This window comes from Lathamus discolor, chromosome 13, assembly GCF_037157495.1.
Source record: "Lathamus discolor isolate bLatDis1 chromosome 13, bLatDis1.hap1, whole genome shotgun sequence".
Lineage (NCBI taxonomy): Eukaryota > Metazoa > Chordata > Aves > Psittaciformes > Psittacidae > Lathamus > Lathamus discolor.
In genome coordinates, this window is record NC_088896.1 from 8119471 (window position 1) to 8135344 (window position 15874).

Sequence of the window (15874 nt, forward strand, 5' to 3'; positions counted from 1 at the left end):
GAGGTTAAAATAAATGGTTGATAGGTGTCATTAGTTTTGGGATCCTCTAACAGAGCTTGTTCAAACTGTTGCTTTTCTTACAGCTTCCCTGCAGGCACAGCAGAGCCCTGTGCTCTGCCACACAAGGAGGTGGTTTAAAAAGAAACATTTTTAAGCACAAAATCTCTCCACCTACAGCATAAAAGAATAGTGCTAAAGTTGCAAATCAAAGGCCTTAACATTAGAGAGCACCAGAATTAGTCAACTCTGGCTTACTCTTTCTGTATACATCTAATATGGCGCAGTACATAATGCCATAGCCAAACTATTTTTTCCTGTAGGAAAAAATCACACACTGGATAGCCTATGTTCACTTTGGGCACAGCTAGTCAATATTAAATTTTCTCTTTACTTTTCAGTATGCATTCTAAGGTTTTAATCCAAGCTGGGAGGGAGAGGTTTTATAAACTGCAGTTGTGATAATCTGATTTGATCCTTGGTCGTTTGTAGGGCAGCCCTAATCTAATTTGAGCACTCAATCTGCATGCTAGATCTTTTCCTGTTGACTTCTTTTGTCTTTAGAAACATGTTTTTCCCCTGTAGTGAGAACAGTATCTTGTGCTGCAGTGACTGCAGGAGAGCAAACTGCCTGGAGCAGCCAAGTCCCACTGGGTAAATAACCACCTGCATTGGTGTGCTGTTGGCTTGGATGCTTATGGCAAGAACCTTGTGTTCATGGGGTGCAAACTGATGCTTGTGATAACCAGATATAGATGGAATTGTACAAGACCGAGGATCCCAAAGCTGTCCTTTTTACAGCCGCTACCCAGACCCCGTGGAGGATTTCCATCATTTCCATCACTGCAGCATGGCTCTGTCGAGACTCTTGCCTCGGTACAGCGCTATGGAGCGGGGGCTGAGCTACACGTTACACAACCTGCAAAATGAGCTGGAGATCTATAGCAGAACCAAAATTGGACCAGTCTTTTGTAACAAGTGAGTAGGACCTTAAATGGAGATGTTGTTTGTAGGCATCTCTGCTGCTAAGGAGCAGAGAACAAATATTTGTTCATCCGCCTTCACAAATCCTGTTCACATAAACCCTCTCCCCTCCCTGTAATAAAAAGCTGCCAGAAAGGTTGGCTCTCCATTAAACTTTGCTGCGGGTGATGAACGTGCCTGCCTCTAAAAGCCGTGCTGCACTCAACACCACACATGGCATGACAGGAATGAACCAGCCCTTCTGCTCAGTGTGAAGGGCAGATCCTCAGTCGGTGTCGAGAGCTGTGACTCCAGGGCAGCCAGTGCAAGCCAGGGCTGCTCTCTGCACCTTTATTCTTGGTGATTCTGCAGAGCTTTACGTCTCAAATCCTGCTTTTTATCCTGAAATATGAAAACACAAACCAAGCAGTTCAGAGTCTCTGTTTTGGTCACAGTTTACCCACTGCAAGTATGGTTTGATGGTGGAGGGATGAAGCACCATGAAGACACCAGCTCTGCCCATCGTCACTTCAGTCTTAGCACCCATGAAGGACCAATCAGCCTATGCGGGACTGCATTCCAGTCATCTGCTACTGTTTTGTTTGTGAGGATGGGCTCGCAGCGACGGTTCCCACTCTGACACCCCACAAACACTGTTCATCCGGCTGCCAAAAAAGGGCTGGTCACAGCGTGGGCTAGGGGGTATCTACACCAGATGGAAACATTTTCACACTGGAGGGTGTTCCAGCTGGAAGGAGAATGGGACAATGCTCATCCTTCCTCTAGTGCTCACACAGAGGAGGTGGTGGAGCTGGTTTTGTTGTCAAGAATGGGCACGATAGCAGGGGACAGCTTGAGCTAAGCACGTGGGAATGCAGGCAGCCACTCTGCATGCCTGCCCTGGGGAGCCCTGCCAGTTCACCTCCAGCCCTGACCTCACGTAGCCCCTGTTATTGCAGCTCTTGAGGCCAGCTCCGAGCAGCAGCTTTGTCCTCAGTGCAGGAGAATGGTTTGTTTTGACGGCAGGATAATTAATGTGCCTCAGCTCCAGAGCTGTAAAATCCCTGCGGAGATGAGGCGTGTCCAGTTTTTACTGCACCACAGCCAGGTGAGCAGAACACAATATTCCTACTGAGGGATGACCATGCTTAGCCACCTGACTGCAGTAAAAACGGCAGCTGTTTTCCTCATCTTATAGTGGCAAAGCTGGTATCTATTAACCATCCTACTTGGAAAATAACACCCAGAGAGGCCACAGTCAGAAACTGCCAGCTAGGGCTAACTTTTTTCATGTGATTTCATAAGAAATCATGTTTCTTACGTTGGGACTTCAGGCAGCATTGAAAGAGTGAGCTCTGTCTTCTGCTGCTTGCAGGTGAGGCGGTGAAACTCTTCCTTTTTGTTACTAAAAATGGGCTAAAACCATTTAAAGCCTAAGGGAATTTTATATATGCACATTTATCCCTTCATATAACAACATTCACACTTACATGTGGCTGTTCTGTCCAGGTCTTACCCTGATTTCATAAACAGTAATCACTATCTTTTCTTCCCTGGCTCTCCTTGTAGCTGAATTGTTCAGTCCTGTTTTGGGAATGCTCAGCGCTGATGTTGGATAAAGGCACTGAAGCAGCAGCAAGGAAAGGTTTACTGACACTACTCCCATGTTCAGTATGGTTTATTTTATGTTCACTATGGCTTACTTTTTGTTCCCTTCACCATTATTTGTGCTAATAAACTCTGCAAACATAAATATAGAGCCTTTTTGTATGTGTTTTTCACACTGATAAAATGACAATTAGCTTTCCTGCAGATTCTCCATTACATACTGGCTTCCACTATGTGCTGTACATCGACATGAGAAGGAAACATTTGCCACGACAGCCCTTTGCAAAAATGGTTCTCTTCCAAGCTTACTGTCCTGCTACTAAGTAAACATGTATGTGAGATAGTCTGTGTATATTACTACAAAAGACTGTTATTTACACATCCAAACCTAATGTACAGCTCACAGCAAACATTTCCTAAGACACGGAGCTGCAATGGAACTTCTATACAGCTGTGCTCACACCACCTCCAAGACCTGAAGCCCAAAATACACAGTAGAGACCAAACTGCCTTCTTCCCACTGAATCTTGGGTATCCAAATGAAGTGCCTTGTTACCTGCAGCCTTCTATCAGAAGAAACAAAACCCAGCTAAGGTCTGAATTTCCTCTGGAGGTATCCATCCCTCTCCCTTGGCTGTGGAAGCACACTGGATTTCTTATCAGGCACTCAGGTTGGTAAAAGAGAGAAGGAGTGCTTTGATAGCCATGAGATTGAGCTTGAAATCTGATTGAGCCATAACACCAACTCTGGAAGAAATCATCTCACCTGCCAAAAAAGGTAAAATAAGGAAAATTTTCAATACCAGCCAGTGGGTACAGTCACAAAGCATCACTCTTAGAAGAGCAGCAGTTACCTGGCCCGAGCATGGGACTGCAGACTGGCAGCTATTCGAGCACTGGGCTTTGTGTTCACATCACCTGTGGTTCATCCCTGCACATGGGCACAGTACAGAGCCCACGTGTCCTAGGAGTGGACCCAAGGGGAGGGAACTGAGTAGTCCCAGGATCCCTTTGTTTACCCTTGGGAAAACAAGAATAAACCTGAAATCAGCACCTCCTGACCTCATTCTGTGCTTACTCTCATTTCCATTTAGCACATTCTCTTCCATTTTGCATGGATGACTGCATCGTCAATTTAGACCCAGCTCTTGGAAGCCTTGCAAAGATGTATATGTGTATTGCAAATGAGTGTGTATTCATGTATATGTATATACATACCCACTCAGAGACGGGTCACCCATGGCTTGCCACCTAGATTTGACTGCAGAAGTGATAGAAAGGGGAGCAAAGACTGATTTATACCAGCTGAGCTCTATATGTTGCAACAAAGCTCATGTAAAGTAAACATGGCCTTGCATCATAAACCATAGGCTGGAGCCAAGAAGTAGCTCAGCTGGAGAAGTCAGAGAACGAGGAGAGCACAAGCCTCTTCAGGTAAGAGTGCTCTGTATCTAAAAGCATGTCCTGACTTATTCACAAGAGGTAGTTTTGAAGCTGTTTTTTTTTTCTCTTGCAACTCCCCAATCCTCTGAGCTCATTAAAATGAAGACACTCTAATTTCCAGGAGTGGCCAGGAGGGAAAGGTCAAGGAAGGATTTCTTTGTAACGCTGAGTCTCAAATTCCAGGGAGAACAGCATGGTTTTCATTAAGCCACTGTCAAATGATAAATTACCACACTATCAAAAGAAAGTAGGACTGCTCTTACCCTCTGTGCAAAAGCTAGAGAAAGAAAGGACCTGATGATTTATAGCTTGTGTACAAGTCTGCCTTGTGTGATGCACAGGCCATTGTATAGGACTGCCAGAAATGAGATCTCAGGTTAACAAAAACAAGGTCTTGTTACCAGCAGCTGGCCCCAGCTGGGTGAGGAGCACACAGAGTTGCTATAATGGTACCGTTACACACCCTCTTTGCACAGGAGGCTTTGTGGGGGTTATATCCATAGGACCTCAGTTCTGAAGGTGCAAAGCTACTCAGAGAATGAGATGTGTAAAGTCTTGAAAAGAAGCCATTTTTAGCATGCACCAAATCTCAACTGATGCCAGAAAGCCCTGGGAATGCAGTGAAATCTCTGCTGAACAGGACTCAGCCCCTCAGGGAGGTCATTTGCTGTTATTTGCCACTCTCTGTTTCCATGGATTGACACCAGAGGAAGGCAGTCTGATGGGATAAATTATTTTAGTTCAAACTGAACCAAATACTTGATTTCATTCATCTTCCACTCATCTCCACTTGAAAAGGGCCATCTGTCCACTAGCAAGCATCCTAACTGACTAAGAAAAAACATTGCTCGAGGCCCTCAAAAGGCAAACAAAGCACAGTGCTGTCTTGCAGGTGCACACCCTAATGACATGGCTTCAGGGTGTTCACAACAGTAACTGCCTTTGCCTCTCAGGAAAGCTTTCCTGGAGTCCATGGGTTGAGTCTGAGGACTAAGACAGTGTCTTTTTAACATTTAATTAGCTGGAGCAATTAGTGGTCATGTTGTTGTACAAAGAGCCACAAAAGGAGTGTGGAAACCAACAGGCTGAGAGCTGCTCATCCTGAAACCAGAGAGGGATGGCAGAAACACGTCCAGCAGCCAAACTGTGTCTTGACACAGGCTCTGAAGCATGGCAGCTGAATGTCAGTTGTGGGTGTATTCATGCAAATTTGGACATTCTCTCGTGCACTGTACTTGCACTCGCGTCACCCTTGGGTATTTCCACTGAAATCCCATTGAATTACCTCTAGTAACCTCCTGCCCACAACGGGGAAAGGAAGAGCAGAGCACAGCCGTGGCTTAGAAGCCTGTCCAGGTTCACAACCGAGCCCCAGGCAGCAGAATCTGTCCCCTGCAAATCCAAAACCTGGAGCATGGAAAGAGCAATGGTTTGTGAAGAGAAACAAGATGCACTTGATGGGCTGTGCCTGTGTCCCAGAACATGCTTTTTGGAAAGATGATGCTTAGGACAGTAGCTGCTTGACGCAGCTGACTGTCAAATCATCTGCCCTGTCTCATTAGCTCTGGAGAAGAGAAAGGGTGGTCCAAGGCAAGGTGAAAAATGAGAATGAAGCTGGGCTGACTTCTGAATTCAAGCTACTGTAATACACAGTTTAAACAGAAACACCTGCCATCTTTATGCAATCTGTAATTATGTGCACAAAGACATATGTCTCTGCATGTGTAGGTGTATGCATGCATTGTACGTTAATATGGGTATAACAACCAAAGAAGCTGATACAGTTGCCTTTATCTCGATATTATCTTTCATTAGGAGATAATGGATTATGATTGTTTCAATTTTTTGAATTCATGGCAAAACATGAAAGCATTTTCTGACTTCACCACATGCCCCTTGCAGGAGCCTGCTCTGTGCCAGCAGCCAGAGCTGTACCTACAAACCTCCTTCTCAATTGTGGCAGCCTTGCCCTGCTCCAGTCAGCTTGGGCACTTGCTGTCCCCACCTCAGGTTAAAGTTGTGATCAGGCAAAGCAGCCCTTTGAACTCAGAGATTATCCGGGCCCTCGTTGCCTTTTGGCAGGTTATTCTGTGAGTTTCAGATGGACCTGATCTGGCTGACAGGGGTTTATCTGTTAAGACAGGAAAGCTGGTGCCCTGTAGGAGCAGAGCTAATCTGATGGGTTAGCACTTAAATCAAAACAAGAGTGGTAAAACACGTCTGATCCACGAAGATGCTTTCAAGCCCTGCACTGGGCAGGATGCGGTGACAGGAAGCTGCACCACACTTACAGCATTGTCACACACTGCTTCTACTCACACGTCCTGCTTGGCCCTGCTCAGGACATGCATTGGTGCAATCTTGCCAAGGTCTGGGTGCTCACCCACGGTGTCTGGCTTCTGTGCACATGCAGGTGGCTGCTGAGACCCATCTGCACGGGATGGGAAGTACTTGGAGGTCAAAGGGTGCCCTCTGCATTGCAGATAGGCAGGAGTGCTGCTGTACACCTGCCTGGGAAGCAAATAACAGCAAACAGCTGGACCTGGGCCAGTTCAGGTAAGAGCAAGTCTTCACAAAGCCTAGAAACAAAGAGAGGTGCTTCACCTTGTGTGCCAAGGGCACAGCCTGGCCTTAAGCTATTTTCCTTCATCCTTTTCATCCAGTAAATATGCTTTGACTTCTGCTCTAAAGCAAATGGAAATGACCTGGCTTCTCTAGTGCCTGTTACTCCAGGTTACCCTGTGCACTTCCCAGCAGAAAGGACACAGAAACACTGCAGTCACAACCCACCTCCTCCCAAGCAGCTGTTAAACAAAACAGGAAACAGCAGCCCTACAGTGTGACCATGCTTTGAAGCTCTGCCCTGTGGGACAGGCTTCAGTAACCTTTGGGGGGAAGCTTCAACAGCCCCACTACTGCTGGAACCGTTCTCTGCCCTCTTGCCACAAGCACTGCTGTCCGCTCCTCTTGGATCCTGCACACCAGGCTGGGGACTCTCTGTTTCACTGCATGCTAACAGGCAGTAAAATCACATCATGTATTCACCTTAAGGAGATGAGGAGGGCTAAGCATTTTCTGTTTGCAGAAGGGGAAGAGCAGCGAGTCCATGTATAAAATCATTTCTCATTAACCAACCTGCAATAGTATTTTACATCCTGCTCGTGGCAGTTTAACTGTCACCCCAAGCTGATGGACCTTTGAAACACAGAGAACACAAACTCACAAGAGCAGGGAACCCCCAGATCTGCCACACTGCAAAGCTGGCAAGAGAGAGTTTGTTGGAGGGAAAGAAAAAGGGTCCTTTGTCCTTTCAGCTCTATAGAGATAGTAACAGGAGAGCAGCATATGGCCTCCAGGCCAAATAATCCTGCCAAGACGGTTGCAAAACTACACAGACTTGACAATGACGAGCCGTATCTTCTCCTTCAGTTATGGCTTAAAGCTCCTACTTGTCCAAGCAGTTCTTTAACCTCTACCACGACAGGTTGGTTAAAACCTTCATCCTCGCAAGGAACACTAAAACACCAGTGAACGCGTCCCAAGGATGCAGTGTTAACACTTCACAATTGTTTTTTCCATGCCAGAATGAGTTAAGGTAGGAGCCTCTGTCCTGGCTTCGAATTTCCTGGCTATCCCTTGTCTGCGTCACGATATAATTCTTTCCAGCCATCCTTTTCCTCAGATATTCAGAGTTAGCATTGGGATCCCTGCCAGGTCTCCTTCCCAAAACAAACACAGAGCCTCCCGATGCCAAAGGTTTGCCTTCTATTCAATGCCCCAGGGACAAAACACTTGGCTTCACAAGCGCTGCCCCGATTTTCAATTCTGCAGATGTATATAAATAAAAATGCAGCTTTACAGAGCCTTGTCTGCACTAGAACAGACTTAATGGCGTGCCCCTACAAGCTGTCTCTCTCCATCAACTGTAAATAGAGCTTCAATTAATTAGGGAGGTTATTTGCCAAGTTAGTGCACAGAGTTTCAGCAAACATAATAAGGTTTATTGTCAACTTACTTCTTCCTGGTGTGATCATGCCTGCATCAGAGTTTTGCTAGTAATAAAAACACCCACCCGTTACAAAACCACAGTGTAAACCTGCTGTAAAACTAATGCCCTGAAAAGTGGTCAAATACTATTCCCATCCAATTAAAAAGCTTTTCTTGCCCTCCAGTGTCCCTGGGTTCATGCCTTATCTGCTGCTGTAACCTGTGTTTGTTGCCTGGAGGGCTGGAAATTGCAGAGCTGTTGGTGGCTGATGAGAAACGATTCAATGGAAATGTTGCTGTGAGCCCTGCAGATAGCAAACCACATCCCTGCACTGCTCTGAGCTGGGAACAGACTGAGATTCGGATAGATCCTTTCTGTCTGGTAAGGGATGTGTCCTTCAGGCTCCAGCCAGGTGAAGTGTGTGTCCTTTAGCAAGCCAAGGCTGCTGCTGCTGCCTTCTTTTCTTTTGGAAGGAAAACAAGAAGGTTTTCTCTCTTTGAGGAAAAAAGTATGTGACTTATGTACAAAAAGAACATGCAGAGAACAGAAACAAACCCCCTCCAAGAAGCGCTATTAATATGCTTTCATCAAGTACTGTCTTTTTGTTGTTGTTAGGGAAGGTAAGTGGTACAGTGGCTATACCCAATGACCGTGGCACATGCAGACATTAAATCAAGTGCTGCTACTCACAGATCTTTTTTCAACCAACTTTATTCTTATTAGATTTGATTTATATATGCCCAGTTTCCAGCAAGGACTTGAGATAACTACATTAATCCCTCAGAACTTCGGGTCTCTATTGTGTCATTTGAAGAAGGCTCAGGTGAAAGATATGCCTGATTCCTGCCTTCCCATCCCTTTCTTCAAAGGTTTAGACATAGAATTGGCCTGAATTTTAAATTTATTTTATTTAAAGGTGGTTGGGCTATTAAAAATACTGATAATTTAGGCAATCTTATTAATACAAAATAGAGGTGGATGCTAAGCCTATATTCTTTGCTCATGCTGAAGTCAATAGCAGTTAAGATCAGTGTATTTTTAGGGTAATGAAGAGCCTAATAAGCTTCAATACTGAAGGAGTGTGAAATGTAGGTGTTTAAACAATACGTCCAAGTCTCCTTGCGCTCAGGAAGAGACTCAAATACATAATCATTCATAATTAACAACATCTCTGTAGCACCACCCGTGAAAGGATCGCATGTTCCTTCATAAATATTAAATCAACCCAACACCCAGCTGTGTAACAATTATTATTGCCATTGACAGATGGAGAAACTAGGGCACAGTCTCATTGCCCACACAGAGCATCTGCTGCAGAGCTGGGAAGAGACTGACCTATCCAAGTTGAGCAATCCAGTGCTGGATCTGGATGTCTCATGACAAGTATCTGCCTCCTAAAGCTGGACCCAAATTGTCACATCAGGGTGGAAATGCTTCTTTGAGAGGTTAATGCCAAACAATGTCATTATTAGAGGGGGAAATGAAATAGCAGCATCTCCAAGGAAACAGGAACACGTGAGAAGGAGGGAGCGAGGAGTTGGAACTGCAGTTCGAGATGGCAGCCATATCTATTGTCCCGTGTTTTATATTCCTGGTATGACTTTCTAGTAAGTTAGGCAGCTTCCTGCTGTGAATGTCAGAGCAATTTACTTATGAACAGTTTAGCTTTCTGTCACTCAAGCATGAAGGACCAGATCTCTACCTCAGAGCCCTGACAGATGCCCCAGGAGTCACCCTGCTTTCCTCCTGGACAGCAGCAGTCACCAAATAACCCCAGCATACATCCTCCCCCCAGTGTGTGTATCCTCACTATGGCTCTGGCTGTCATTTCACTCCCCACTGAGATGCAGCTATTCTGGGTACAGGCTGCAGCAGTTCCTTAGGGACATCAACAGTACTCATGTGTTTTCTTTCAACACCTAGACCCTGAAATTCAGCAGAGGGAGTCAAACACTTGGGAGAGTCACAAAGTCATTTGGGCTGGAGCAGGAGACACAGGTCAATGCTTTGCCTTATAAAAAGGACAGAGGTAACTTGGGAGATAGGGCTTGCAGGTTTTAATCCATCTAAAAGATGGCATGCTGGGCTTAAGGCTCCCCTAAGTACAAACAGTATCAGTTTATGGCTGAGAGAACAGTATTTCCAATTAAACACCCAATATCAGTTCTTCTTTTGGCATTCCCACCAAAGCACCAGCATTACGCAAGCTGAATAGCTGATAACACAAGGCAATGCGGCTCTAGGCAATAAAAACTATTGTTAAGCCCTTCTTAGAGCCAAGGGGTTTGACTTGGATGTGTTGCTGTGCTTCTATACTCAGCACGATCAGAGGATGAGCATTTGCACCACAAGAACAATGTGCTAAAAAAAAAAAAAAAGAGAGGAAAAAAAAAAGAGAGAAGATTTATTCCTTTTCCAATTAAAAAAGAATAAAATTATTGCAGGGGAAGGAATTCTCCCTTGCGGATATGGGTTAAGTCTGTCTGGACTAATCCTCTACTCATATGCGGTGGCTTATTAGGGATTTAAAAACCCCTGAAGGCTTAGATGTATATTTACAATGGAACAGGCTCACATGAAAGATGTATTTTCACTGAATTTAATGACACATTTGACTTGAATTCATGTTGGAGAAATCTAGAAATCTGGTTGGTTTTGGGGTTTTTTTGCTGTTGTTTCTGTGAAACCCTTCAATAAAGGCTTTACAAGAAGCAGCAATACGTAACATTAAAAGGGCTCTAAAGCCAATTGAAAGCGAGCCAGAGCAGTCTGAATTCCTGCTTCCGGCAGAACAGCAATAAATCCTTCTGCCACCACTCAGTTCCCTTCAAGCCACAGTTACAGATCATCAGACTGCCACGATGACCAGAGCTCACCCAAAGCAAGTGTCCTGGGGCTCTATGCCCATTGTTTCCCTGGATGTACCATGGTTTGTTCATCAGCTTTGCTGCTCCACCCGCTCCAGCCATTTTTTGTTGGAGTTTATTTAATTTTCTTTCTTTGAACTTACTGGAATTAGTTCATAAAATGCAATTCAAGTGCAGCCCCTGCATGGTTTAGTAGTAATCCCCTTAGGAACCACACTAATGGCTAAGAAGAAAGCAATCTCAGTACAGAGGACAGCAGAGCAGGAAAAACTAACACAGAGCAGAGACACAAGGGGCAAAGTGGGAACTGAGCTGCCCAAGGATGTCCCATAAGCCAAGAGCAGAATTGGGAACAGCATATTTCCTAAATCCTCATTCATCCAACACTCTCCAAATCATATTGCTTCTGAATAAATGTTAACACAATTCTTACCAGCATCTTATTTGCACATAGCACATACATCAGAAGATACCCAAGCCTTAAAATACCACTTAATCCTCTCAGCAAAACACCTCTACATAGGCACAGACGCTGATCAACTGAACAACAATGTAAGAGCCACACAGAGTATGTGAAGAGCTCCAGGAGGGCTGTTTTACTGCAGCTGCAGATCTCAACAGCATTTCCATCCCAGCGCTTTCCTCATGTTGCCAGCTGCGGACCAGAGCTTGCACGATGCTGCAGATACCTCAAAGGGATACCTCAGTCTCTGCACAGCTCCCCTGCATGGCTTGGTTTGTTATAGGTATTGGCAGAGCCTCGCTTCAGGATGCTTTTTAGGCTGCGTGAATTCCAGCAGGGGACACACATTTTACATGGCACAATTCAGGGAAAATAGTTGCACTGCTACAAGAATATTTGTGCCCAGTTTCTCACAATGATGCAAAGGACGTGGCAGAGGACCGCAAATGCTGGAGGGAATGCAGCTTCACAGGTGATTTCCTCCAAGCTTGGCCTGATAAGAGCCCATTTGCATGCATTAATCCTTCCACAGCCATTAAGTAAAGCATGGTAGCAGAGACCACATACTGCAAAGCAGTAATTTCACTCACAGCGACTTGGTTACTTGCAATTCTCTGTACATACCCAAGGGCTCTCCCACTGCTTTCATACAGCAGTATTGTTCTAGTAGAGACGAAACTAAGAAAGCCATTTTATTCCCATTGGAAAGACAAAGTCCTGATGCACTTTAGTCTCTCATTTTCTGGAAGGGGATTTTACCCACTGCTTAGAAATACTATCAAGAGGAAAGTGTCACGTACTGCTCCTACCTCCATGTTTCAGGGCAGAGTCCACCAACTCTATCACAACTGATAAATTTCCACAGATGTGAACGCTGTGCTCCTAGAAACTGCCCCCCTGCCTGCAGCCTCCCTGCACACTCCAGCTGCCTGCTTAAAGCTCAAGCAAAAACACCTGCCCACACCAAAAATCAATGACTTTGCCACTGAGTTGTTGGAGCCAGGAGTCTGTGGTTGGTGCACACAAAAGGTTTACAGATCTGGAGAACTGCCGCTATGTAAAAGTACTTACGCAGCCTTGCAAGCCTCTATCTCTGCATTATTACTTACATAAACGACAGGGTGGTAAAGATCCTTGGGTAGCTCAGTTCCCACTTTTGTCTGCTCAGTGCTAATTTTTCCTGCTCTGCACTGAGATTGCTTTCTGCTTAGGCATTAGTGTGGTTCCTAAGGGGGTTACTACAATACTGGCACGCAGGGGCTGCACGTGAATCGCGTTTTATGAACTAACTCCAGCAGGTTCAAAGGAAACAAAATGTATCCCGGTATCATTACACTGTTTGCATGACCTTCGTCAAAGAACTGCACAGTTCCTCTCTGGCATTGTGGCATTTTATGTGACATCTCACCATCAATGAAGAGAGCTGTGCCACACACTTTGTGATATTTCTGGGCTGGTTTTCATCCCCCAAGGTCTTCTTAGCAAAGATTATTATTTCTGTTCCCTAACACCAAGAATCGCTTATCACCAAGAAGTCTCCTAGCATGTTAGATGATATATGAACACACAAAAGGCTTTCAAGAGCTTACAAACTAAAGATAAGGCAGATAGGAAAGCCCAAGAAAAGATAACACTGCCCTGCATGGGTGACAGTGGCAGTAACATACCAGCAGCTTAGTCACTGCCAAGTTTTGGCAAAGCAGCTACAACTTGTGGTTACTAATTGAACTTTTTCATTGCTAAATAACCAAAACAAGACATTCAACATAATTATTGCAGTCTGTGTGGCAAAGGACCATGCCTCCAACTTCTGATTTATTACCAGTTTCATCACACCAAGGGTTTTAATCAAGCTTCCCAGAAGCCTTCCTTCCAGTTCAGGCTTCCTTCCAAAACCAGGGGTATATGTAACTCACAGGGGTGCAGAGGACAGATTGAATACAAACCTAGGCTCACCCTCAAGAATTTAGAAACCCAAATGAAAGCCACGACCCATTCTGGCTGCTTTTTGAATTACAGACACATTAAAAGATACTTAAGATTTCTCTGCTTGTGCCAGGATGCTCTGCTGGCTATGCATAAATCACCACTTTGGGATGTAGCACAGGCAGATGGTTACCACCTAGCTGAGGTACAAACCATGCAACCCAGCTGAACAAGAGCTTCATTCAATTGTGATTTGAATTCACTGCAGTTTATTTCTGGAAGTATGTAAGATGCCTGTGCTGAAGGCAGTAGGACCACTGCATCCAGTGAGTCATCCATGACACCTGATGTAGGCAGGTAATAAATTTCAGCATGTTTACTAAAGCTTTCTATAGGACTCTGAGGGTACGTCACATTAAGATGATGTAAAATAGCATATGGGACAAATACCTTGAACTGTGTGGGTCCAGCACTATTTTTCCCTTAACAACCAGTTAAAAATCACCAGTTAAAGAGTACCACACAGAGTAACTCTGTGTTAACCAGAGGGACACAGGAACCTGGCATTATACATCTTTGGATTTCAGAAAAGAAATTTCAGATTTTTGCTTGATCACAACATGTTTGGGTAGAAAAAAACAACTTAATCCACAAATTCCCTGTAGCCAGATTAGTTTTAAAATCTGGTTTGGTCACCAGTGACAAAGTGCCTCTGCAGCATGGAACACAGCAGGAACCAACCCAAGCAGCATCTCCCCAGCTTCTCAGGTGAGTTTTGCAGTCCAGCCTGATGGGGACAGAGCAGGACCCGAGCTGGCTGTGCTTGGGAACAGCTAGATAACACTGAAGCCACTTCTGTGGCTACAGGATCAACACTCTTCTTGTCTCTGTCCATTTGTGCTTCACTTGGAGGACAAAGAAAGCATTTTCCTTCCTTTCAAGAGATGTAAACTTTAGTCCATCAAACACCTACAGGGAGAAAACCAGCAAGACATGGAAGAAACTTATTAGGCAAAAAGATGCCTAGCTTATAGCTCCCAAATGATGGGGAGAATAACAGGAGGTGACACAGATAAAGAGTAGATTTACTGGAGATACAATAAGAGCCTCCATGTGGCCCAGCTGGAGCACAATACAGCTGAAAGAAGGCTTGGGGACAAGAGGCAGGGTCAGACAAGTGGAGATGCACATTGAAAGCAAGGACGTAGGTCAGACTTGCTGCAAAGGGTCAGAGATTCCCGTTTCGTGGGGCAGACAGCAGCAATGACTCACACGTATTGCATTACTGGTACATTTACCCTGGTTCACACTTTCCCTTGGGCAGGAAGCGTTGTACCCAGCTTTTCCAGGAAGCATATTGTATCCTGTCAGGGGATTTGTGCAGGGCAAGGGGTACTCTGCCCAGTAAGAGCAGAGCTCATGTTCTCCGTATGGAAAATAAGTGCCAAGACAGGCTTGGCACTGCCCTCTGGGGACAATATGGAAAGTATTAAGTTCTGATGGGAGCAGCAGCTGGCTTCTATCAGAAAGGCACTATCTCTATCCTTTTAAAATCCTTTGTGCTTCTTTTCTCACTGGAGAGATAAACAGCCTACCAAGGTCATTTGCTCTCTCCTGGCTGGAGAAGATGTGCTGAGGCTACAGGGCAGTGCTGTAGGTGGGATGCTTTGAACAACACCGTGTTCCTGCAAAACCAACAGTACCAAGCATGACTCCAGGTTAAACCAAGGCCCTTTTTCACTGCCTAAGTCGATAAAGCATCACTGCTTCTGACTGCCAGAGGGCTGCAAGGCAGCAGCAGTGCTAATGGAAATTAGTCTCTTCATGGATGGCAGGCAGGACTGCAAGCCTATACCAATGCAGAAAACAGCTAAACGTAAAATGACCCCCCTGACAATGGCACCGTATCAAATAAATCAGCATCTCAACTTACCTTGTGAACACGTTATCCTTCTGCACACGGAGAGTAAACATAGCAGAGGAGGCAAGCTGATCAGCAGAAACCCGAGCTCCGAGGCAGGGTCCCCTTACACAACAGTAGTCCTTTTCCCTGGCAGGTCAGAGGAATTCTCGTAGGCAGAGATCAGCCCCTTTGCCCAGCGGGTGCTGGGGGAGCCCTGCTGCATCACCACCAACCGGATCGGAGGCTGGGTGTCTGCAGGGACCTCAGGAGCATATTCCTTGCTGGGATCCTTCCCCCTGCAGTCATAGAGCACACAGGAGATCAGGAAAACCAGAAGCAAAATAACATAACTAGCTACCAGAATGATGAGATTCAAGGTAACAGGGTCAATCTCCAAATAAAACTCCATTTGGTCCCATACTATTGAGTGCAAACCCAGAGAATGAAGTTTCATATGCTCGAGTGAGCAACCACTAACTGATCAGAATAGATGTATTGGCTTTGTGGTAAAAATACATTAATCCTCAGGTCTCCTGTAGCAATGGATTTCCCTGAACTGGATGATTAAAGCAGCTCAGTTTAATAACTTAAGCTCCTTCTTCTAATGCCACGTTGCCTACAGTGGCAGAAGCTAAATTTGAATGCTATATTGACAGGAAAACATCCTCCTTGCTCAGGGAGTATCTCTTTCCTTGCTGGGCAGGTATCAAACCAGT

General features: G+C 45.2%; 1 protein-coding gene across 3 annotated transcripts; it reads right to left on the reverse strand.

Annotated features, from left to right (window-relative positions):
* Nucleotides 1-708: 708 nt before the first annotated feature.
* SMIM36 (small integral membrane protein 36) lies at nucleotides 709-15582 on the reverse strand. Of its 3 annotated transcripts, none has more exons than XM_065693662.1 (2): nucleotides 15189-15582; nucleotides 709-1362 (listed from the first exon to the last, which is right to left on the reverse strand). In XM_065693662.1, the coding sequence occupies exon 1, from the start codon at nucleotides 15565-15567 to the stop codon at nucleotides 15283-15285; it is 285 nt and encodes a 94-aa protein (XP_065549734.1). In that variant the 5' UTR covers nucleotides 15568-15582; the 3' UTR covers nucleotides 709-1362; nucleotides 15189-15282. The 3 variants fall into 3 exon arrangements, with proteins under 3 accessions (XP_065549734.1, XP_065549733.1, XP_065549732.1); XM_065693661.1 differs by lacking the exon at nucleotides 709-1362 and adding an exon at nucleotides 6463-6590; XM_065693660.1 differs by lacking the exon at nucleotides 709-1362 and adding an exon at nucleotides 13497-14224.
* Between the last annotated feature and the right edge of the window lie 292 nt (nucleotides 15583-15874).